Source organism: Gymnoscopelus microlampas (genome assembly GCF_963454915.1).
Source record: "Gymnoscopelus microlampas genome assembly, chromosome: 24".
NCBI classification, from domain to species: Eukaryota; Metazoa; Chordata; class Actinopteri; order Myctophiformes; family Myctophidae; genus Gymnoscopelus; species Gymnoscopelus microlampas.
Genome location: NC_139961.1, coordinates 5977828 through 6004075, shown reverse-complemented (window position 1 = coordinate 6004075; position 26248 = coordinate 5977828). Strand labels below are relative to the sequence as shown.

Sequence of the window (26248 nt, the reverse complement as noted above, 5' to 3'; positions counted from 1 at the left end):
CAACGTTCTGATTGGTCACTATTCATGACATCACTATGTTACTATTCATGACATCACTATGATGTTTATATCATGAATACTAAATTAGATGGTTTATATAAACTGTAAAAGTCCGGAACATAAACACTCTGGGTACGGCTTATAAATTGTATAGATTATTTCATAACACATACTGGAAGCCTTGAAATAAATTTACAGAGACTTAAGATTGTTTCTCTAGTAGAAACACATATCTATGACAAAATATATCAAAGGCGCCGCTACCTTCACACAGGTGTGATTTTTATATTATGATTCAATGTCATTTTGCCTTATTCTATTACATGTACAATGAATGGGACACTATTTCAATTATTTTACTCATTAAATAATCAGTTAACTGTATGTTTTAGTAATTATGACAGTAATTATTTTACACTTAATTTAATTAAAGTAAAAATCAAATTAAAGGTTTTTTTTAAACAAATATTTAAAATATAGTGATACGGTATGATGTCACGTCGATACGTATCGTCACGGTTCAATATCGCGATACATCACAGCCTTCTTACCCTCCTTCAATACCACCATTAAAGAGCACCTGTCTGCAATTTGTAACTAGTCCTAGTAAGTAAAGTCTAAGCTTAACACCAGAAACCCCCCCCCATGTTTACAGTACATACGTGTTTTATTGATACTAGTGTTGATGAAGTTATCCTTTTAGCATGATTGTATAATCGTACCACTGTACTATTTGCAAACTGTTAATAAATATGTAAATCTTACAGAACTGTTTCCTGTTTTACCAGAACATTCTGGTACAAAAAACAAACTCAGAACTGTCTGGAAACAGTTCTGTTGAAAACAATGTTTCCTCTTAGCCCTAGGTGGTGAGTCTTGGTAAGTCGAGGGGCAAAATAGCAGATACCGCACACTGCGCACAGCACCCTTAATTAACATATAAACACAAGCCCAGACGCTAAATATGCTGACGAGTCTTGAGTCTTAAGTGTTTCCGTTCAGTGCAGGTCGCAAAATGTTTGTGCATATGATGGTGGCGTTTTTACTTCTTTACCGACTGAGACCTGGCGATAAGACACGTAAGATAGGGCCCTCAGTCTTAAAGGTACAGTAGTACTGCACCATAGTTGCCAGTGGAAAAGTTAGAGAGGAGCCCTGTCTGATTTGATATGACTACTGATTGATTTGATGGGTTCAGTTTCTGTCATATTGTATTTACCTTTCCATGTGTTACAAGTTACTTAGGCTAATAGGGGAAAAAAAATGGGAACCTGGATCCCAATTGTAATCTATGCAATTAAATATAATGAATGAATTATTGATGTAAAGTGTGTGTGTGTGTGTGTGTGTGTGTGTGTGTGTGTGTGTGTGTGTGTGTGTGTGTGTGTGTGTGTGTGTGTGTGTGTGTGTGTGTGTGTGTGTGTGTGTGTGTGTGTGTGTGTGTGTGTGTGTATGTGTGTGTGTGTGTGTGTGCGCGCGCGCGTGCGTGTGTGTCAGCCAGTAAGTATATTTAAGAAACTCATGTTTTGTACTGTTTTACACACGATCGGATGGAATTTGAGAAGTGTATTATGTGAGAAATGTACACTCTGCACCACTGACTACGGTACCCCCTATAAGGCAGGACAAGGAGGAATGTGGATGGGGGAAGTAGATTGGAGAAGTACTTGTAGGGGTGAAAAAAAAACAACTTAATATTAGTCAGACCCTGCAGTCATATGTATTGCAAATTATTTGGGGTTTTATTCACTTTTACTATAAATGATCTCATTAACCACACATTTCATATGGTAGAATTTTACAGTGTCTATGTTAAGTTACACACCCAATGGGGCACCATAGGACCACAATGGAAATAAGCCCCCAGGGCTTCTTGTGTTATCCTTTTAGCATTATTGTTTAACTGTACCTCTGTACTTTTTTTTGGCAAACTGTTAATAAAGTATTCAATCAATCAATAAAACCATTTCAATTATTTAACTTGTTATATATTGGTTCCTCATAAAAAAAAACATGATTTATTACGGTAATTATTACACCTAAAGCAGTGGTTTTCAACCTGTTTTTGCATCAAGGACCCCCAAATTGACACACATTAGCCCAGGGACCCCCATTTAAAAATATATGCCAGGGACCCCCAATAAGAGACGATTTTTACAGCTCTATACCAGTGATTCTCAACCATTTTAATTTCAAGGACCCCCAGTTTAACATGCATTAGGCTACGGACCCCCATTTAATGGCATTTCTATCTCTGGGACCCCAATTTATATTGTAAAATCAATGTTAATTTAACTCTCAGAGTTACAGACCCATAAGGGTCCATTTGGTTCCTATCCATCATTTAGCTGGGGACCCCCTGGAACTCCCTCAAGGACCACTGGTTGAAAACCACTGACCTAAAGGAATGGCAATGATCACTATTAAGTCGTGTTATATTATTAGAGTGTGAAGTGATAGCAAATTAAAGCCTATATGTAAAGCCCTATCGCACACACACGTGCGAGATGTTTCATTATTATGCAATAAATCTGACTGATAATTATCAGGAAGGTGAAACATAAGCCTTGAGGACTTAACATTAATACATTTGGGATGTGTGGATTAATAAAGTCTGGAGTGCTGGCAGGTGTGTGCCTGGCCTGGCACCCTGCAACTTTGTTGAGTTTGTGTATGCTCCAAGCAGCAACACTGGTGGAAAGATGCCACATTTGTCCCTTCAGGATATATAATATCTGATCTACAAGCTTAAAACGCACCTCACCATGACACGTTGTGAGCTTGTAGATCTGCTATTTTCTTTGTTTGTGACATGCCCAAAGTAAAAAATGTAATCATTTAAATGTATTTAGTTGGATTAACTGCTGCACTCCTAGATGGATGTTCTGGTCTCTACAGGTCAGGAAGGTCACATTGTACTGTTACTGTATAGAAACAATGGACAGTACCCGAGACCAACAGTGGGGGGCAGCAACACGCCAACTGGCGTCTAAACAGACTCTCTGGCGTGTTGACTGACTGTGTTGACTGTGTGTTGACCGTCTGTCACGAGCGTCATTGCTGAATTTCAACCTGGTTGTGGCACTTTCTCCATTTACAACCCGTGCATCTACCTAAACGTTCAAATTTCAAATATAAAGTGCTCACCCCACGGTCACGGATGTTACAATGTTAACCGGGTGGGTCTAAATACCCGTATCTTACGTATTGTTTAATAAAAAGCATTTTAATTTGATTGGCGGTCCTTTTTCTCATAGAGTTATAATGTATTAGCGTGCAATACACCTCCCAACCAATAAAGTCGCGTGGTTGAAAGCATAAGGAGACACTTCGAAGAAAATGGCCACTGATCGGATTAAAATCCTTTTTATTGAACACTACAAACAATACAGGTACTTAGACCCACCCGATTCAAATTGTATCATCCGTGGCCATGGGGTCAGTTATTTTTATTTGAAATCTGAACGTTTATGTAGATGTACGGGTTGTGTTAATGGAGAAAGTGCCAAAACCAGGTTGAAGTTCCGCCATAACTGTCTGTCATGATATGACGGTCATGTTTCAGGGCTATGTTGTCATACAGTTCACACAAAACCGTCACATTTGATTAGCCAGTCGGAGCGGAAACAACTCTACGTCATCAGGTGGCCGGAACCAACGACCCAACTACCAGAACCACGATTCTTCTTTCCCTTTTTTCTAAACCGGATCACACGGCTAGTAGTTTTAGAACGAATACCAGGCTTTCCTCCGGGGTGGAAAGTCTGGTCAGGAATGTAGAAGAGAGAGTAACGTCACGCTTTGATCTCGCCGCAAAGCGGGCCACTTTAGGGCTATAGTTCCAAACATTGGAACTATCTAATCGAGATTGAACGAGCATTTCCGCATTCCATTCTTACAGAGTGGGAGTCAACGCTAGTGTCGTGTCGTCACTCTCATATTAAATCACGCTGGTCTGGTCTGGTGACGCGAGGTTGCATTTGATTGGCCTGGTAGGAGAGGCGTGTCGTCAGCTCGTCATTTCGACGCGACGGCGGACGGGTCAGACGGAGAGGAGTGGACTACAAACACAAGGAAGAAGCAAGGTGGAGGAGGAGGTCGTGAATGAAAGATGAGGTGAAGAGACAGAGGACAGAGAAGTGAATGAATGTGTTGTGTGCCGGCATGTCTTCATGGCTGTGTCCCACCGTGCTGCTGTGTGTGTACGGCTTCTTCTCCAGCCTCAGACCCTACGAGCCTTTCCTCACCGCCTTCCTCCTGGAAGAGGACAAGAACCTCACTCTGACACAGGTATTAAAAATACTAAGGAGAGGACAAGAGCCTCACACTCACACAGGTATAATAATAATAATAATAATTATAATAATAATAATAATAATACGAGCCTTTCCTGAGGAAAGAGCCTCACTCTGACACAGGTGAGGTATTATAATAATACTAATTAATAAGGTGAGGACAAGAGCCTCACACTCACACAGGAATAATAATAATAATAATTATTATTATTATTTATAAGGAGAGGACAAGAACCTCACACTGACACAGGTACATTTATAGCCTTGGAATCAAGACTGTCATAGATGTATTTTATCGAGCCTGACTTTAACTTTCATATTTATGATATGCGAATGTACAAATCGATAAAATACACCTATGACAGTCTTGATCCAAGGCTAATACATTTACTAAGGCTGCGACGCGTCCGCCTGATAAGTCAGGGCATCTCAATTTTAAATTGGCTATTTTGTTTTTCCTAAGAAAACTAAACAAAAACAATATACATGCTGTGGAAAATGGTCTGAAGTAGCCTTGGATCAAGACTATGATCGATGTATTTTATCGAGCCGATAAAATACAGTCTTCCATTTGCACGTGTATCCTGTATGATGAAATTGGTATCCCGACTTAACAATGTATTTTGTGTATTTATATGAAGAGCTAGAGCGATTGGGAGACCCATTACTCAACACAAACACTTACAGCAATTATTACTATCAGAATATAGAGCTATTTAACCCTTTAAGACCGGGAACGCATCTGTTTGTCATTTTAAGATTTCTTTGGGCTATTCAAAAAATAGCAGATGTACAAGCTCTACGTGGCACCGAGTGCCAGTGCTACGAGCTTGTAGATCTGCTATTTTTAGAAAAATCGTGAAAATTCCATAGCCAATTGAATAGCCAAAGAAATCTTTAAAATGACACACAGATACGTTCCCGGTACAGGTTAACATGCATTTTCCAAGTAAGTCAGTCCTGCAGTGCGTTGGGACTTGGAGGTCAAATGTCTTCTCATGTCCTCATCCGTCCATTTTAGCGAGAGTTGGTGATGTTTCTGTGTGCAGTTCTTCACACACAGGATCTACCCAGGCCGGGTAATCCTTCAAGGAATGTCGTCGGAGCCCTTGAAATTGTTAATCCCCAAATAATGAAGTGCTCCATCAAGTCTAGCCTGGTAAACCCTCCCTCCAGAAATCTCATTTCCATTTGATTTCTGGAGTGAGTCTGGCCTGATCCGCCTTTCTGCAATATTGGCTCTGTACGCCAAAGGGACGAGCCTATCAGCGTCGTCGCTCATTGTTCTGTGATTGACAGCGACAGTTGGCCAATCAGGTGGCGAGTTCGAGTGAGCCCGAATGAAGCCGAGTGCAGCCTGAGTGCCTCCGACAAAAGAAGAACGGCAGCCATTGTTGTTGTCCGAGTGCCTTCACGTCTTACTTTCGTTTTTAAAACGGTCTCAAACTTCTTTTTTGAGGCACGGAATTTACTATTAAGATATCGTTTGGATAGAATTTAGTTGTTTAACTTCATATATGTGGTCAATTAATCATGACAGAGCCTATTTAAAAATATAAATTTAGAGAACCGGCAGGGGCGGGGAGTGACACGCATGTATCCCAATAAGGCAACCTATTTTGGGCATGGCCGTCTCAAAAGTCCCGTTGCGTCTGGAGGTGGTAAAAATGAACTGCTGATTGGCTGAAGGGGAAAAACGATCATTGGTTGAAGGGGTTGTCAGTCAACGGTATTACTCCCGCCCAACTCCAGCCCACAGCCAATATTGCAGAAAGGCGGATCAGGCCAGACTCACTCCAGAAATCAAATGGAAATGAGATTTCTGGAGGGAGGGTTTACCAGGCTACATCAAGTCATCTTAGCCTGGTAATTATTTTAGCAAGCACAAATTGTCACGGGGCAGCCCGTGCCCCGTAGACTAACACGGACCAACACACACAAGGGGAGGGGAGGTGAACCGGTGACCTTCTGATTACGAGACCACCACTCTCTCTCTATCCACTAAACCAGTGGTTCTCAAACCTTTTCATGTCAAGGACCCCCAAAATGACACTTATTTAGTCCACGGACCCCCATAAGAGAAGATCTTTACGGCTCTAGCAGTGATTTTTCAACCATTTTAATTTCAAGAACCCCCAATTTGACATGCATTAGGCTACGGACCCCCATTTAATGGCATTTCTATCTCTGGGACCCCAATTTACATTGTAAAATCAATGTTAATTTAACTCTTAATGGTTCCATTTGTACACTCTCAGAGTTACAGACACATAAGGGTCCATTTGGTTCCTAACTATTGCTCATTTTGCTGGGGACCCCCTGGGACAGGCTCAATCACCCCTGGGGTTCCCCGGACCCCACTTTGAGAACCGCCACACTAAACTACGGCCGCCCCCAAATCTACTTTTTACCCATAAATGCGTCCTGTCGTGTGTGTGTGTGTGTGTGTGTGTGTGTGTGTGTGTGTGTGTGTGTGGTGAAATTCGTCCTCTGCTTTTTACCCATCCTATAAAGGATAGAGGAAACATTTGGCATAAATGCCTAAATTAAGCCTAAAAATATCATTTATGAAAAGGCTACTATAGGCTACAGTGAAGTCATTATTCAGTCCGACTTCACTGTAGCAAAAGTAGTAGTAGTAGTAGTTGTGAATTAGCAAACTGGACATTTAGACTGAATGTTTCCTTTATCCTCATCTTGCGCTGATGCACGCAACTGTTTCGCCAAGTTTTATTTTTGTTGTTTCTCATAAGCGTGCATCCGTTGTCCGTCCAACAACACAGTAGTCTGTGTCTTGACTTCAGTGCGCTGACACTCTCCCCAACCCACCCCCCCCCCCCCCCCCTGCCCCCTTGCGCTTCAACAATATGGGATAAGGCAGTTCGCAGCCACGTTGCCACTCAGCTATGGCCGCCCTCACGTTACCACCTGAGAAATTAATTCGGTTTCCCTGTCGTTTCTTTCAGGTTGTGAACGAGATCTACCCGATATGGACGTACTCCTACCTGGCGCTGCTGTTCCCCGTGTTCCTGGCCACGGACTACCTGTGCTACCGGCCCGTCCTGCTGCTGCAGGCGGCCAGCCTGGTGGCCACCTACTCGCTGCTGCTGGCGGCCCGCGGCGTGGCCGCCATGCAGCTGCTGGAGCTGTTCTTCGGCCTGGCCACGGCGGCCGACGTGGCCTATTACTCCTACATCTACAGCGTGGTGGAGCCCGGCCGCTACCAGAGGGTGACGGGCTACTGCCGCGGCGTCTCGCTGCTGGGCTCGGCCGCGGGCTCCCTGCTGGGACAGGTACGGTTACAGTACGGTCGGTGGGACAATGAATGAATCAGGGGTTCCCCAACAGTGGTGTAAAGTAACTGAGTAAACTTAAGTACAATTTTGAGGTATTGTTACTTTACTGGAGTATTTCCAATGCTCCCATGGAAAGATGCCACGTTTGTCCCTTCAGTATAAAGCTGGTGTTCCGTTACGCATAGTGGCAGCATTAGTTGGTGTCAGCCCTGGTACCATTTACAAACTTAGGACCAAGTGAGACTTTCACTTCTGTGAGACTGGTGAAGACAAAGGAAGACAACACCCCAAGAAGACCGGTTCCTCACCCTCGCTTCACTGAGGAACCATACGTTTTCTTCCAGAGATTTACAGGCAAGATTTGCACAACAACGGTACCAAAGACAGAAATTTGCCGGGCCCATGCTCAGGTGCCAGTCACACACCTGTGACTGGCACACATCTGCCTGCAAATGGTACCAGGGCAAACACCAAATAATGCATAATCTGCTTAACGGAACACCAGCTTCCACTTGCTCTATTGCACAGGCCTTATCCTGAAGGGACAAACGTGGCATCTTTCCATGGGGGCAGTGTTGCTGCTTGGAGCATCAACACAAACTCAATAAAGTTGCAAGAACCATGCTCAGGTGCCAGTCACTCACCTGTAACTGGCACATACCTCTCAGAAGGGCAGGTGTGTGCTGGCAGGTCGCTCAAAACGAGAGCGATTACCAAGAGAAGCATATTGGGGAATGTTGGCAACTTTTTGAGAGGTGCTGCCCACATGTTTAGCTGTGTTGCTCATGCCACGAATGCCAGATTATTCCAAGCTGTACCGTAGTCGTTGTAAAGGTGACTAATCAACGATAAAAAAATGATATAAAACACAATACCAATTGATATTATTGAAGGGGACAAATTATCGACCGAAGTTAAGTTTCCGAAAAAAGAAAAAAAAAACGTTGTATGTAGTAGGATCAGTAATGGTGTAGTTCATGGGCTTTTAATGTAACCCCCCCCCCTCCCCTCCTCTCTGGACAGGTGCTGGTGTCAGTGCTCCACGTTCCTCTGTACTACCTGGTCGTCCTCACCCTGGCGTCGGCCGCCACAGCCTTCCTGGCGCCCTGGTTCCTGCCCGTGGCCAGCCAGAGCTTGTTCTTCCACAAGGGCCCCACGGGGACGGGCGAGGGGGCGGAGCCTCGGGGCCCCGGGGACCACGTGGAGGACGAGGAGAGTAAAGTGCCTCTGAGTCTAGAGGACGGCGTGACGGCGGTGAGTCACTCGTTTGTTAAAGAAATGGTGCCATGGTTTTGCACTTTTTCTGTTTTTCATGTGTCTATGAGGTTGATAGAGCTTCATTAAGCCCCCTGGTGGTGTTTTTTTATGGTGTTTTATGTCTTCTCTGACTATTTTGAGTTTCTACCTGGAGGCTGAAACCTTGAGGGTCAAACGTGCCAATAGAAAAACAGCACTTTAGTGACACAGAACATACCCTCCCCCTCATTATCATAACCAGGGGTGCACATAACTGGTGCGCAGGTGCGCATGCGCACCCAAAATAAAAAATGCGCACCACATCAGGCGACGCGAGGCGCTTTTGCGCACCAACAGCTGGGACAGGAATTTCCAAGCTTTTATTTTTTAGCAAAAATAAAAAATAAAAGCCTGGAGATCGAGGCTAGGAATTTACTTCCTGAAGCCACACTCACACAATCACTCTAAAGCACCCGTCGGCCCCATGTACAGCCATTAGGCGAAGGGGTAGAGATATGACTCGCGTCGCCTCGCATCGCCTCGCATTGCCTAGCTGCGTGCACGCAGCCAGCAGCGGCTGTTAGAGGCACTCGTCACCGATGATGAACGCACCGTAATTGTGCAAAATATGCCGTGAACGTCCCAATCTGGCGGATAAAATCAGCGCAGCAGCACAGGGCACCAACCTTGGGGGCTTTATCTAACAGCGTGAAAAAAAACGGCGAAAATCGGCGGAATTCAGAAGCAGAGCGTCCTTTGTTTTCTCGCCCCCCCCCCCCCCCCCCCCCCGTTGACAAATCTGTCCGGTGGGCACCGTGCTGAACTCCCCCCCCCCCCCCCCCCGTTGACAAAACTGTCCGGGCTGACCCCCCCCCCCCCCCCCCCCCGTTGACAAAACGGGACGGGCGCCATGCGCACCAAGTCACATGTCCAGGTGCTCTTCTGCGTACCAGACCTAAAAGGTTATGTGCACCCCTGATCATAACACAACAGGTGTGGGCATGAGGAGGAGGAGGGACTAGGACAGGTGGGTGGTGCTAAGGTGAGAATTAGGTATAGAGCGTCGCAGTTCCCGCCCACTTCCAGTTGCCGGAAGTAAATACTCAATGCATTTTTCCCATTGACTTTTCCGAAAATATTTATATAAATTAATTTAAGCCTAGAATCAAGCTATCCAGGATCCTGGTGAATCATGACCATAAAACGTTTGATTCTGTGAAAAAACTTTTTTGAAAACGGCAAAACAAAGGGTATTTATTAAACATAGTATATCATTAAATATAAAATTTTAAAAATCACAGAAAAAAAGGTTTTATGGTCATGATTCACCAGAATCCTGGATGGCTTGATTCTAGACTTAAATTCATTGATATAAATATTTTTGGAAAAGTCAATGGGAAAAATGCATTGAGTATTTACTCCCGGCACCCGGATTCTGCGCAACTGCGATGCTCTATACTTAATGAACTGGAGGCGTGTCCACATAAAAACATAATTTTAACAATTTCTGTACACTTTTTTTCTTCATCCTAGTACAACCATAATACCTGATGATCATGTTTTAGGGGGGGGGGAATCACGGCACCCCGTCTTTAAAAAGTGATATTTTTCACTGCTTCACAATTTTTTTTCATGATTTTTATGAATTCAGGTTTGACAACCAGTGATCTAGGAATAAATAAAAATGCCATTAATAATTCTTAATGTGCAGCCAGCTACAAATTATAATTTAAATAGTACAGCAAGAGTATAAAACAGTCGTGCAACATCAACTGAAGCGATCAAAATATGTCTGTAAATTAAATATCATTATGTGATGAATTACGGGGGATCGGATTGCCAGCATGTTAGGCCAGGGGTCTTCAACAGGGGGTCCGGGACCCCTAGGGGGTCCTCAGAGTTACTACAGGGGGTCCGCCAAAATCTGTGTGTGATATATTGTTTTTTTCCTTAACCACTTGAACCCTAGCATCCCTATTCTGAAGAGAACTTTAGCGAAGAGGTATAGGTGTAGTGGGGAAAGAAGAGCAGACCAAGTAAACAAAAAAAAGTTTAATCTGAAACAAAATTTGATACAATATAGAGCAGGGGTTCTCAACCTTTTCAGGCCGCGACCCCCAAAATAATGATATTATTTCCCGCGACCCCCCACGTGCACGCGTGCGGTCCCGTTCGCGCGTGCGAGCGGTCCCGTTCGCGCGCGCGAAGGTTATTTAATTATAATAGGTTATTTGATAATTGTTTATTATCAAAACATTTTTGCAAAAAGTGGGTAAATTGAGTAAATTAACTGATAAAACATGAATTAATGATAACATAAAAAAATATTTTGTAAAAAAAAAAAAAAAAAAAAAAAAAATAATTCATCAAAAAATCTGGCGACCCCCCCCAAATTATTTGGCGACCCCCCTGGGGGTCGCGACCCCCAGGTTGAGAACCACTGATATAGAGGGGGTCCCTGCTTCATCTCTCTTTCTCAACTAGGGGGTACTTGGGCGTTGAAGACCTCTTTTTAGGCAGTTTCGGCAGCTTTTTAGATACTGGTATCGGAACAACTCTAATGATTTTTTTCTCACTTGTACCCGCTCGTTCACTATGCAGTACAATGACGTCACATGCCTGCTGATTGACACATCATCAGAGTGACAACACTGGAAGCTCTTGCAAAACCTCCGCGAGGTCAAAACCAGTTGCTCCATTGCTTTACAGGAAGTTGCTTGTTAAATTTCGGTTTACAGTTGCCCAAGATGTAGGAATGTAGATGAAGCTGACCGAAGGACACACACACACACACACACACCGGAAGAAGCACAAGTGAAACACTGTTAACCGTTGTTGTTCTCTGAGAATGAACCACTTTGTTTGTATTCAATGTTTTATTAATGTGAACATTTCTTATGACACATTGATTTGAAATGGTGTGGTGTGGTGTGCTCAGAGTAGACAAAACAATATAGTGCAAGTACACTATATCATCATAAACGTAGCAAATACTACACAGCAAAACCAGGCCTGAGGCCTGACCGCCAGCTACATTGCTGCCAAGTCACAGTTAACCCATTAAGAACTGAGATATACGATTCTACAAATGTCTTCTAAATCCTAACAGTTTTCTGAAAACACTTCTGTTGCTATATCAGTGGTGATTAAACTTCAAGGACCCCCCCCCAAAAAAAATATTTTTTGGGGGGGACCCCCATCTCAAAATATGTTGTTCCAGGGACCCCCAAATATATATATATTCAAAGATTTGCACAAATTGTCAAGATTTTTCAAAAATAGCAGATCTACAAGCTCATAGTGAAAGTATGATCATAGTGAAAGTATGAAGCTTGTGGATCATAGTGAAAGTATAAACTAATGGTTTAAGTGGTTACACAGATGCGTCCCCGGTTTTAATGGGTTAAAAAGTGTTGCTCAAACAACCACTGCGTCACTGAAGGGTTGAATAGCACAGTGAACCGATGGCGGCAAGAACAAGGTTTTCTTCCTTAGCGGAACGGAAGTGTGGAGAGAAAGAGAAGGGGAAACAAATGGTGAAACAAAAACGTATGGTTTAATTGATGCTTCACAGCATCAGTGGAGCACTTGGGGAAAAGAAGTTGAAGCCGTGCTCAGCTATGTTATATATGTGTATGAGTGTCATGCCTGTGACGAGTACATTTGTCACCATTACAAATTTAAAGGAGTAGTTCACCCAAACAAGTGACACATTTTCTATCAATTACATACCCCATGAAGCCTTGAATTCATGGTGAATTCCTGAGCCATTCATTTGATGACCGGCGTTTGAGAAAAAAAAAGTGATTGTTTTGGGTGAACTGCTCCTTAAGTTGACAAATATGTGTCACTCAAATAATTACGATTAACTATTTAATTGTGTATAAAAAACATATTTTCTGTTTGCCTTTTAGGCTTCATAATAACAAAAAATGCACACAGGGTAGATATGGCAAATAACGTAAATAATAGTACGTCAGGCATTACTGACATGTAATATTATACTTTCAAAAAAATGTTTTAAAAAAATTGCAGAAATAGCTGATCTACAAGCTTACAACATAACATGTTGTGAGCTTGTAGATTAGGCAATTATGTAATAATTGTGACAGACCTACTGTAGTAACGAGTGTCCGGTATCACTTGGTAGCTCCATGTCGCTTCCAATGAAAATGACTTGAAGCCTGTTGCTTTGTCGCTGCCAGTGTGAACACAGCATTACAATGTGGATGTTCTAAATAATATCATCACTGATGCTATTAAGCAAATCCTGACCAAAGGTTTTTGATGCTGCTTTCTTTTATTCATGTATGCTTAGTAAGCGCCTTCCTGTTATAATTGTTCTAGTAGTGGTTCTCAAACCTTTTCCTGTTGAGGACGCCCACATTGATATGTATTTGGCCGAGGACCCCCATTTGCACACATTTTCACAATTTTTCCAAAAAATGGCAGATCTACAAGCTCGTATCGGTGCCACGCTACGAGCTTGTAGATCTGCTATTTTTGAATAGCCAAACGAATCTCACCGATGCGTTCCCGATCTTAATGGGTTAAATAAAGTTATTATCATTATTATTATCTGGCTTGTTTTGAATAAGTCCTGTCGTTTCCCCCCCCAGGTCCCCAAGGCCAGTCAGGCCACTAGAGGGAGACAACGCGGCGGTGGCAGGCTGGTGGACGTGCTCCGCCTCCTGTGGGAGGACTTCCTCCAGTGCTACTCGAGTCGCCCCCTGCTGGCCTGGTCGGCGTGGTGGGCCCTGTCCACCTGCGGCTACTTCCAGGTGCTCAACTACGCCCAGGCCCTGTGGGAGGAGGTCCTGCCCTCGCAGCACGCCGACATCTACAACGGCTACGTGGAGACGCTCGCCACGCTGCTAGGTGAGGCTACACGTGTCCCTGTTGTCATTTAACCCATTAAGAAAGTAATTTTAACATTTCTGTGGGCTATTCAAAAATAGCAGATCTACAAGCTCTGTGCCGCGCTATGAGCTTGTAGATCTGCAATTCTTATTGAAGAAAATCGAGGAAGATGGGTGCAAATCTTTGTGTATATATATATATATATATATATATATATATATATATATATATATATATATATATATATATATATATGTTTTAAAGCGAACACTCTTAACTCCGATCTGTATTTCTGGGGGATCCGTGGCCAAATACATCATCATTTTTGGGGTCCTTGACATGGAAAAGTTTGAGCACCACTGATATAGCAACATACTGTGAGGATATAGAAAACATTTTTAGATATGCATTTGGCCGCGGACCCCCATCTCAACATGTTTTGTTCCAGGGACCCCCCCAGAAGCAAAGATTTGAGTTACAAATATATATATATGTATCGCTTTAAAAATATATATATTTTCAAAGATTTGCACAAATGTTCAAGATTTTTCAAAAATAGCAGATCTACAAGCTCATAGCGCGGCACTCGGTGCCGTGCTACTTGAAGATCTGCTATTAAAGAAATCTAAAATGACGCAAAACATCTAGACATTCTAGACATCTACAACGGCTACGTGGAGACGCATTTCCTCGACAAACTGGGACGATAAAATGCTCGTCGACTACCTTTTTTTTTTCACTGGTGAAAACTAAATCAAAACTAAGCTATGATGACTAAAACTAAGATTAAATATATTGACAATTTCGTGAACAAATAAAAACTAGACTAAAAGGTTAGTGAGGGACTAGTGGAGAAGAGAAGAGATCCAGTAGAACTAAAAGGCAAGTCAGCTTTTTATGTTTGGTTGCACTTGGGTGTTGCACTCTGAAAATAGCAGATCTACAAGCTCACAACGCGTCGCAGCATGACACATTATGAGCTTGTAGATATGCTATTTTCAGAGTGCAACTAGGAGTAAAATCAGTCATAACGACGCCATCACGGTCCGGCAAAATATTTTTTTTGTCGACAATCAACTGTAGATTTAGTCGTATTATATTTAGTCGAGAAACTTCTCAGATGACTAAAATGTGACTAAAATTAAATGACATTTTATTCAAAATAAAAAAATGAACTGGAGGCTACGTGTCTTTTGATTGATTGATTGATTGATTGAATACTTTATTAGTCTGATTAGAAATGTAAACGGCACGAGGTACAGTTAGACAATAAGGCTAAAAGGATAAAAAAAAAACAGTCAAGGGGACTTGTTTGTTTCCATTGTGGAAATATATATTCAATTTTCATTTTTCACTAAAAATAAATAACGGTATGAACTTGTATAGAGTACAGAAGTCCTGACGTCACTCGTTCATCCCCTGGTCCGTAAAGTCATGTCTCTATGGAGAAGAACATTGGGTCACATCATAGAATCGTCTCATATAAGAATTGTGGTCCAAAAATAAACACACTGTCTCTGCGATATTGTCAGGGAGGAGGTTCTGTATCGTTTATGATAGTCAGTCACTCATATTTGATACAGTCTGTTTCTGGCGAAAATTTTACCAATTCGTCGGAAGTAACATTATCGTTTTCTCACCGTCAGTTGATGCTTCATATCCATAAGAGTCAAACCGCCGGGGTCATTTGTTTATTTTTGGAACACAGTTCTTATTTGACGCGATATTAAACACGTCTATGGGAATTCAGAACGGGGGGGGGGGGGGGGGAACCGCGACCCAGGTAGGATGTGTAAATTACGTCAGACTTCGGTGCTCTATATCTGCTATTTTTGTACAGCCAAAATATAAAATATGGTTAAATACCTAAGGAAACGTGAAATCTTGTCGGTGGCAGGCAATGAGTTAACCCATTAAGACCTGGAACTGTGTCATTTTTAGATTTGAGCTAAAAAGCTTTATTTTACACTTTTGGCTATTCAAAAATAGCAGATCTACAAGCTCATAGCGCGGCACCGAGTGCCGCGCTACGAGCTTGTAGATCTGCTATTTTTGAAAAATCGTGAAAATGTGTGCAAATCTTTGAATATATATATTTTTAAAGCGAATATTTTTAACTCAAATCTTTGCTTCTGGGGGGGTCCCTGGAACAAAATATTTTGATGGGGGTCCGCGGCCAAATACATATCATTTTGGGGGTCCTTGACATGAAAAAGTTTGAGCACCACTGATATAGAAACGTACGTTTTTCAGGGTTGAGAATCCCTTTGTCTACAGCAGACCTGTGGCTGTATTAACCCAGGTGTTTTTTGTCCTCTGGCTCTCTCCACAGGGGCGTTGGCGGCGTTCGCTGTGGGCTACGTGCAGGTGTCCTGGGCCGTGTGGGGGGAGCTGGCCCTCTGCGTGTTCTCTGTGGTCATGGCCGCCTCCGTCTACCTCATGGACCTGGTGAGGAACATCTGGGTGTGCTACGGCTCCTACGTCCTCTTCAGGGCCACGTACATGCTGCTCATCACCATCGCCACGTGAGTCACACACAATACAACCCTCTCTCCACCCACGTGGTCTTCAGTTAGCACATTAACACATTAATCGCCAAGAACGTAGTCCTACGGTCCGTTAAATCCAACTGTTAAGCGCCGAAACCGTAGTCCTACGGTGCGGGTGTTTTTTCCTTTTTTTCAAAAAAAAAAACTTTTCGGAAAAAAAATTCGGGGACCATTTTCAGTGTAACACCACCGGAAGTGACCCGGAATTTACCCGGAAGTAATTGTTTCCCGTCCGCCTCTATTCTAAGGCGCACACTATAACTCCATTTTGACTGTTGTAGTTTTTTCTCCTCGCATTTCCCATGTTAACATAAATGGTCAGAACTCATACTTCGCGGCTCCTTTTGACACGCGGTCTCGACGAGTACACAAAGGGACATGTGGACGATGTTTACAAACAGTGGATCGCGGATTCTAAAGGATTTTAACGGGGCCTAAAAAAAAAAAAAAACTCATCGCATCGCCGCACGGTAAATTGGGAGCCGGTGTGCATGAGGTCATAGAGAACCATGTTTTCATAAAAAAAAATGATATTGTCCGTTTTTTCCGTGCGAAAAATCGCACCCTGTCTGCAAAGGCCTTTAGACCAGGGAAGCATCTGTGTCATTGTTAGATTTTAGCCAAAAAAAAGCATTATTTTACACTTTGGCTGTTCAATAATAGCAGATATACAAGCTCATAGCGCGGCACCGAGTGCTTGTTGAATTATCAAACGGCAGTGTTTTGTGTTGTAAGTAGAGCACCGTTACAGGTCACATTTACTGTAGCAAATGTTTTGGAAATATGTTCTTCCGATTGTTAAATAATTTAGCTAATGGTGCACAGCAAAAATAAAATGCAATTAACCCATTTAGACCTGTTACACCTATACTGTACGTCATTATACCTTTCAAGCTGGGAAAGCCATTTTTTGCTATATTTGTTTGTCGGGCAGAAACCTCTCTAACGTTTTGTGTTGTTTGTAAATGAATGTCTGATTTGATCCATATACAGCGTCACGCAAAAGCATCAAAAGTAGCGGATCGCGCCGCGTTTTGAGCTTGTAGATCTGCTCCTTGTGCTATTTAATCCTGAAAAGTAACAGTTTGGGACATAAGCGGTCTCCACCCGACAGAGGCGATTATATAGCGACATAATTAAAAATAAATGTTTTTTAAATGTTTTTCACAACTTCTTTAAACTCTGCCTCAGATCTAAATGGGTTAATTAATAAATCCAGACAGGTTGATCACTACTGATCCCAATCTGAAAGCTTGATTGAGGTCATGTGATCAGTGACATACGCAGGGTGTACTTTTGGCTGAGGGGGTGGAGACCATAGTACACCCTGCGTATGTCACTGATCACATGACCTCAATCAATTATCCAGTTCTAGGCAACACATAAGGTGTTTTTTTGTTTTTCTTATTTCCGCACAATACCTCTAAGGTGTATTAAAGACATAGTTCAATGCGGTATGCCCCTTTAACCATATAAACCCTAAACCTGAGTTCCCAGAAGTTCCTCGTATCCTTATTCTGAGGGGAACATTAGTCCGAAAATAGCAGATCTACAAAAAGACGAGCATCGTGAGCTTGTAGACCTGCTATTCTCGGCAAAGAGGTTTGCTGTAGGGGGGGGGAAAGAGCAGACCAAGTACAAGTGTTCATATATTGACAAACGCTACACAATGATAGTTGCTGTCAAACGAGTCTATGAAGCTATCTATGAAAAAGTGTAATCTGCAACACAATTGTATACAGATAGATGAAGCTGGGACCCCCCCAGCTCCATCTCTCTCTCTCATTTAGGGGGTCCTTGGCCTGAAAAACGTTGCAGACCCCTGGCCTAGTGTATTGAGACAACGGTATGGGAGAAAGATGATGTCATTGAATCTTTGACCAGCAGGCTCACACATTTCTCCAGAGGCAGAGATTATAACTATTGCATCATCTCACTTCAGTGACATAATTAAAAATAAATGTTTTTTTAAACGCTTTTCAGAACTTTTTAAAACTCTGCCTCAGGTCTAAACGGGTTAATTAATAAATCCAGACCGGTTGATCACTACTGATCCCAATCTGACATTGCGTCCTCTTGTTTTTGTTTTTTTTCCCCTGCAGATACCAGATAGCGGCTAGCTTGAGCATGCAGCGCTACGCCCTGGTGTTTGGAGTGAACACCTTCGTGGCTCTGCTGCTGCAGTCGCTGCTCACGTTGGTGGTGGTGGACTCTGCTGGCTTAGGCCTGGACGTCTTTACACAGGTGAGACTCTGCCGGCTTATGGTAATAATAATACATCACATTTATATATCGCTTTTCATAGACGCAAAAGTCGCTTTACGGAACAAATCAAAACAAACAACTTTATTAAAGTCTTTCTCAGGCTCTTTTAGTCAATGTAGCAGCAGCGGACGTTTTGGCCGGAGCCTTCCTCAGCGTACAGATGAATCATTGCTCACGTTCATTTGCTGCTGCTGTTGCTGCTTAGCCTGGTAAACCCTCCCTCCGGAAATCTCATTTCCATTTGATTTCAGGAGTGAGTCTGGCCTGAACCGCCTTTCTGCAATATTCGCTCTGTACGCCAAACCGACGAGCCTATCGGCGTCGTCGCACATCGTTCTGTGATTGACAGCGACAGTTGGCCAATCAGGTGGCGAGTTCGAGTGAGCCCGAATGAAGCCGAGTGCAGCCTGACTGGGGCCGACAAAAGACGAACGGCAGCCATTGTTGTTTCTGCGAGTGCCTTCACTTCTTATTTTCGGTATTTTTCTTATATTCTCAAACTTCTTTTTTGAGGCACGGAATTTACTATTAAGATATCGTTTGGATAGAATTTAGTTGTTTAACTTCATATATGTGGTCAATTAATCATGACAGAGCCTATTTAAAAATATACATTTAGAGAACCGGCAGGGGCGGGGAGTGACACGCATGTATCCCAATAAGGCAACCTATTTTGGGCATGGCCGTCTCAAAAGTCCCGTTGCGTCACATAGTCTGGAGGTCGTCAAAATGAACTGCTGATTGGCTGAAGGGGAAAAACGATCATTGGTTGAAGGGGTTGTCAGTCAACGGTATTACTCCCGCCCAACTCCAGCCCACAGCGAAATGAAATGGAAATGAGATTTCCGGAGGGAGGGTTTACCAGGCTAGTTGCTGCTGGGACAATGCGTTTAAAGAACCATAACGTAGATGTGGTGCATGTGTTCTGAGGGGTGTGTGTGTGTTTGCTAGTTGTGTAAAGAACCGGGGGAAGATGTTGTCATGCAGTTCTTTCATGCACATCGCAGGGGCGAAGCAAAATGAGAAAGCCAAAGTCTTTGTCTGCAGTTCCTCATGTTCGGCTGCTGCTACTTTGTTTATGTGTTACAGTTCCTCATCTACGGCTGCTACTTTGCCGGCATCGCCGTGGTCTTCCTCCTGGCGGGACTCTACAGGCTGGCCACCAGGAGGCGCTCTACGCCGCACGTCCCAGACGATGGCCTCGAAGAACCCAGTTCGGACTCCCTGGGCCGAGACTCTCCTGCGCTCAGCGACGCCATCTCTAAAACATAACCTGTACGATAAGTGGCAGCCCCCAAGACGTTATCTTCCTTATCGACAGTAGCGCTAAAGCCCACATGCACTAGGAAAGGTGGCAATCGGTTACTCAAAGTGAGCGGTCGCGTGTGGAGAATCCAAAACGTTTGGCTTCTTCTTGGACGCCAGCACAAACGAGTCTCTACGTGGTTTCACACGGTAGAGAGCGAACGCTTATTGACGCACAGACAATCTATGAAGGTTCTAACGCTTGCCGTAGCTCTATGCACTGTAAAATACAGAAGGCTAATTTAACTCTTAAGAGTGTAAACATAGTACATGCAAATGGACCCTTCAATTAGTTTTTTATGTGTACACTTTCAGAGTTGGGTTAACACTCTGGGTTTTTGTGTTTAGTACATCACAGTGACCACATTGGTCCTAAACTCTGATTGGACATCTTAATGATGATGTCATTACTCTGATTCAGAGGTAGACAGTAATGTACTTTTTTTGTAAAGCAGTCAGCAGTTCTCCTTTCACTTAAGTAGATTTGTGTTCTCAGATACTTTTGGAAAAGCAATAATTAAAGAGTAGCCTACAGTTGTAGTAATAATAATAATAATAATGCATTTTATTGTAACACACTTTATATTTGACACGAATCTCAAAGTGTGACTTGGCATAAAAAGTCAAGAAAATGTATTAGATAGTTGTGCTGTTATCCAGTCAGGAGGAGAATCCATTGAAGTTTGCTTTTTAACCTCTTTTCTTTCAGAACGTGTTCTTCTAAAAGAAAAACATATTCTGAACTGAAGAGGGATTGTTTAGTACTGTAAGATGTATTCATATTGAAATGGTTACATCAGGATGTAACTAGAGATGTCCCATAATGTCGGCTCCCCGATATTAACATAAAAATGTGATATCGGCAACTATCGGTTTGTATTTAATAGTTCAACTGCTATATGCATTTATGAATGCATCCAGTGCGCCGTCACATTAAAAGTAGGCGTATATTAATTCCACGACAGGAGATATATGTGATGTTGTTATACCTGCATATATCAGTAATGAAGAGTTGGACAATATCGGAAAATCGGATATCGGCCAAAAAGCCAATATCGGACATCCCTAGATTTAACCATATGTAACTAAGTTACTGTTACGTCCCTGGATGTGGGATGTAACCATAATTATGCAACTACGTTACTGTTATATCACCACTGAACTGTAGAAGGATTGCTTTGTGGGAGGCATTCAAGGATGTAACCATAATTATGCAACTGCGTTACTCAGAGTAACCTGCAACTAGAGCTACTAGTAATGTTACTAATACTTGAGTTATATGTAAGTGACAGTGCTTCTACTTGAGTACTATTTAAGCGACAGTACTTCTACTCGAGTAAGATATTCTACTGCTGTCCACCCTCACTTGCATTGAAACCAAATGTGTATGTGGCGCGCATATGTGTGTGTGTGTGTGTGTGTGTATGTTTTTTTTTGGGCTAAGTTTCTCACTGACATTTTGGGTCACATGCTAAAAGTCAGCTATTGTGTGTCCACTCTCTCTGTGGATACTTGAAATCGGTGCCTTAGCTTTTCCATAGTGCCTAGGCCAACGGTTCCCAAACTTTTCAGGCTGCGACCCCCCCCAAAAAAAGAATCCTATTTGAACCGGGGACCCCCCCATCCTGACAAGCACTTGGAATTGTAGGAGTTGAGGCATTACATTTAAGTTTGGTTAAGTACTGCGTAGCGCTGTGTTGAAAGAGGCACTTACGTGCGCGTAATTTAAGGCAGCCTTCTTACCAGAGCCTTCGTAAGGACGGCACCTAACTCCCTACGTAGTTCTTTATTTGCGAAACCCGGCCATTAAGCGCACGCATGAGTTTGCTTTGCTTACATCATCATCATCATTGTGACGTGTAGTAATTTCGCTTCTTTAACCCATTGAGACCTGAAGCCGATTCTACATGTCTCCTAAATCTCAGTATGCTGAAAAACGTATGTTTCTATATCAGTGGTGCTCAATCTTTTTCATGTCAAGGACCCCCAAAATTATATTTATTTGGCTGCGGACCCCCATCAAAATATTTTGTTCCAGGGACCCCCCAGAAGCAAAGATTTCAGTTAAAAATGTTTGCTTTAAAAGTATTTATATTCAAAGATTTGCACACATTTTCATGATTTTTCAAAAATAGCAGATCTACAAGCTCGTAGCGCAGCACTCGGTGCTGCGCTATGAGCTTGTTTGTATTTTTTTCTCTCAAATGTTTTTCTTTGGTTAAAAAGACACAAATGTAACTCCATATAAGTGCGGCTGTATTGGATAAGGGAAGTCAGCATTATAATTATTAAAGCAAAAAAGGGTTTTATAAAACAAAAAAGAAAAAAAAAGTTGAATGTAAAATAAAGTTTTGTATACGCACCCGCACATGCACACACGTACATACGAACGAACGAACGAACGCACACACGCGCACACACGCACACACACACACACGCACACACGCGCACACATTTTAGCAATTTATTTATGTCCACACAAAAGGAAATGTATACAAGGACACAAATATTACGGTGCAGCAAAGTTACATCCACAAAGTCAAGGCATAATGTCCTCATGATACAACAATCACAATCACATGTCATGTGACCCAACCCTCCATGGGCACCAGCAGCAGTGTCTCCGCATGGCGGCTGACAATCATAGCAGAGACAGCACAACACTCTGCCAGCTCTCCTGCCTCGTTTCTGGGCATCCAAAGTTGTCGAACCCCGCTCTAACAACCAGTCCACGGGCATATCCCCGGCTGGACCACCAGAGGAAACAAAGTTCCCAGTCCACTCCCACCCGCACTGCCGCTCTGTGTCAAATCGCTCTCCGTAGCGTAGCTGCTCCCAGGAGCCCGAAAGTCTGTCCACCCATTGTTGTTCCTCAGCTAGCGGACACGCCGCTAGAAGGCCGGTGGGTCTTTATCCACCGCTGGGTGGTAGTTAGTTACACCGCCTCTCTAAAGCTGCTCAAGGGAAGCACCGCCAGGCAGCGTTGGCTGTCGGTATAGACTCCATCGGTGAGCAGCGTCTTCTTGTATGCAAACTTGTGATCGTAATGAAGCACATGGTCCCCAAAAGTTGCGAATGCATCTTAAATGTGCACCTACTACATTAACGGTGGTAGTTACAACGGGGCAGTTTAACGTCATGCCCAGGACACGCTGGGGGCTCGCCTCCCCGCCCGACCGGGTAAGTGGAAAAACGATAAGGACACGCATCTGTGTCGTTTTTTAGATCTCTTTTGGCTTTTCAAAAATAGCATATATACAAACCGCCCGATTAACCCATTAAGACCGGGAACGCATCTGTGTCACTTTAAGATTTATTTGTTTATTGAAAAATAGCAGATATACAAGCTCATAGCGTGGCACCGAGTGCCGCGCTACGAGCTTGTAGATCTGCTATTTTTGAAAAATCTTGAAAAATATCCATCATTTAGCTGGGGACCCCCTGGAACCCCCTCAAGTACCCCTGGGGGTCCCCGGACCCCACTTTGAGAACCAATGGTATAAATGAATTCATTATAATGATTCATAATACAATATATTATATTATTAAATATAATAATTTATTATTATATATTTTATAATCTAAATCTAAATCATATTATATTTATATAATACAAGAGGTTTGGGTGGCTACGCGGACCCTCTCTTGTAGTAGCCTTGCCCGCACATCGGAGACAGGCGGTAGAGATGCGCGGATGGGCTTTTTCGTCTGTCCGGACCGAATAGTTGGAACTTCAAAGGTCGCTCTCCCTTCATCCCCACGGGATGCTGCGCTCCTTGAGGTTTGCGGCTGGCAAAGGAAAGCTGAGTTTCCAGACTGTCAATCGTTGCCTGGGGATTCTGTTTCGTTCTTTTGCGAACGCTCCAGGTCCACCAACCAGCCAACAGCCTAATCTACACATTTAGAAATGTCGTTACCTCAGTGACCTTACGGTCCACCTCTTTACCGTCCTCGTAATACACATCTTCCTGGACGGTGCCCACATGTCTGCGATGGGTGGGGCCACTTCCAGTTCTTCTAAAGGAAGGAGTCTCTGCTTCCAATGGCTCCTCGTCAAAGGGTTTGAATACATTATACTAACTATAACCTTATTATTATTATATATTATAATATATAAATGATATAATATTTATACATTACTAGAGGTATAGACTCCATCGGTGAGCAGCGTCTTCTTGTATGCAAACTTGTGATCGTAATGAAGCACATGGTCCCCAAAAGTTGCGAATGCATCTTAAATGTGCACCTACTACATTAACGGTGGTAGTTACAACGGGGCAGTTTAACGTCATGCCCAGGACACGCTGGGGGCTCGCCTCCCCGCCCGACCGGGTAAGTGGAAAAACGATAAGGACACGCATCTGGGTAGTTTTTGTAGATCTCTTTTGGCTTTTCAAAAATAGCATATATACAAACCGCCCGATTAACCCATTAAGACCGGGAACGCATCTGTGTCACTTTAAGATTTATTTGTTTATTGAAAAATAGCAGATATACAAGCTCATAGCGTGGCACCGAGTGCCGCGCTACGAGCTTGTAGATCTGCTATTTTTGAAAAATCTTGAAAAATATCCATCATTTAGCTGGGGACCCCCTGGAACCCCCTCAAGTACCCCCTGGGGGTCCCCGGACCTTACGGTCCACCTCTTTACCGTCCTCGTAATACACATCTTCCTGGACGGTGCCCACATGTCTGCGATGGGTGGGGCCACTTCCAGTTCTTCTAAAGGAAGGAGTCTCTGCTTCCAATGGCTCCTCGTCAAAGGGTTTGAATACATTATACTAACTATAACCTTATTATTATTATATATTATAATATATAAATGATATAATATTTATACATTACTAGAGGTATAGACTCCATCGGTGAGCAGCGTCTTCTTGTATGCAAACTTGTGATCGTAATGAAGCACATGGTCCCCAAAAGTTGCGAATGCATCTTAAATGTGCACCTACTACATTAACGGTGGTAGTTACAACGGGGCAGTTTAACGTCATGCCCAGGACACGCTGGGGGCTCGCCTCCCCGCCCGACCGGGTAAGTGGAAAAACGATAAGGACACGCATCTGGGTAGTTTTTGTAGATCTCTTTTGGCTTTTCAAAAATAGCATATATACAAACCGCCCGATTAACCCATTAAGACCGGGAACGCATCTGTGTCACTTTAAGATTTATTTGTTTATTGAAAAATAGCAGATATACAAGCTCATAGCGTGGCACCGAGTGCCGCGCTACGAGCTTGTAGATCTGCTATTTTTGAAAAATCTTGAAAAATATCCATCATTTAGCTGGGGACCCCCTGGAACCCCCTCAAGTACCCCCTGGGGGTCCCCGGACCTTACGGTCCACCTCTTTACCGTCCTCGTAATACACATCTTCCTGGACGGTGCCCACATGTCTGCGATGGGTGGGGCCACTTCCAGTTCTTCTAAAGGAAGGAGTCTCTGCTTCCAATGGCTCCTCGTCAAAGGGTTTGAATACATTATACTAACTATAACCTTATTATTATTATATATTATAATATATAAATGATATAATATTTATACATTACTAGAGGTATAGACTCCATCGGTGAGCAGCGTCTTCTTGTATGCAAACTTGTGATCGTAATGAAGCACATGGTCCCCAAAAATTGCGAATGCATCTTAAATGTGCACCTACTACATTAACGGTGGTAGTTACAACGGGGCAGTTTAACGTCATGCCCAGGACACGCTGGGGGCTCGCCTCCCCGCCCGACCGGGTAAGTGGAAAAACGATAAGGACACGCATCTGTGTAGTTTTTGTAGATCTCTTTTGGCTTTTCAAAAATAGCATATATACAAACCGCCCGATTAACCCATTAAGACCGGGAACGCATCTGTGTCACTTTAAGATTTATTTGTTTATTGAAAAATAGCAGATATACAAGCTCATAGCGTGGCACAGAGTGCCGCGCTACGAGCTTGTAGATCTGCTATTTTTGAAAAATCTTGAAAAATATCCATCATTTAGCTGGGGACCCCCTGGAACCCCCTCAAGTACCCCCTGGGGGTCCCCGGACCTTACGGTCCACCTCTTTACCGTCCTCGTAATACACATCTTCCTGGACGGTGCCCACATGTCTGCGATGGGTGGGGCCACTTCCAGTTCTTCTAAAGGAAGGAGTCTCTGCTTCCAATGGCTCCTCGTCAAAGGGTTTGAATACATTATACTAACTATAACCTTATTATTATTATATATTATAATATATAAATGATATAATATTTATACATTACTAGAGGTTTCGGGCGGCAACGCGGCCCTCACTTGTAGTAGCCTGGACCGCACATCAGAGACAGAGAGGATGGGCTTTTTCGTCACCCTAATTCGCGCACACGTTCATTATCCATCTGTCATCCAACCGCGTTAATTATATCATCCTATTTATAGATCCGCAAAATAGCCGATCTACAAGCTCAA

The 26248-nt window shown here is 43.1% G+C and overlaps 1 protein-coding gene across 2 annotated transcripts; it reads left to right on the top strand.

Annotated features, from left to right (window-relative positions):
* The first annotated feature begins 4068 nt into the window (after positions 1-4068).
* On the top strand, positions 4069-26218 carry LOC311040872 (thiamine transporter 1-like). Of its 2 annotated transcripts, none has more exons than XM_084051244.1 (7): positions 4069-4290; positions 7262-7588; positions 8615-8845; positions 13456-13705; positions 16020-16212; positions 18339-18480; positions 19591-26218. In XM_084051244.1, the coding sequence occupies exons 1-7, from the start codon at positions 4144-4146 to the stop codon at positions 19771-19773; spliced, it is 1473 nt and encodes a 490-aa protein (XP_083907370.1). In that variant the 5' UTR covers positions 4069-4143; the 3' UTR covers positions 19774-26218. The 2 variants fall into 2 exon arrangements, with proteins under 2 accessions (XP_083907370.1, XP_083907369.1); XM_084051243.1 differs by having other exon boundaries at positions 13447-13705.
* The last annotated feature ends 30 nt before the right edge of the window (positions 26219-26248 follow it).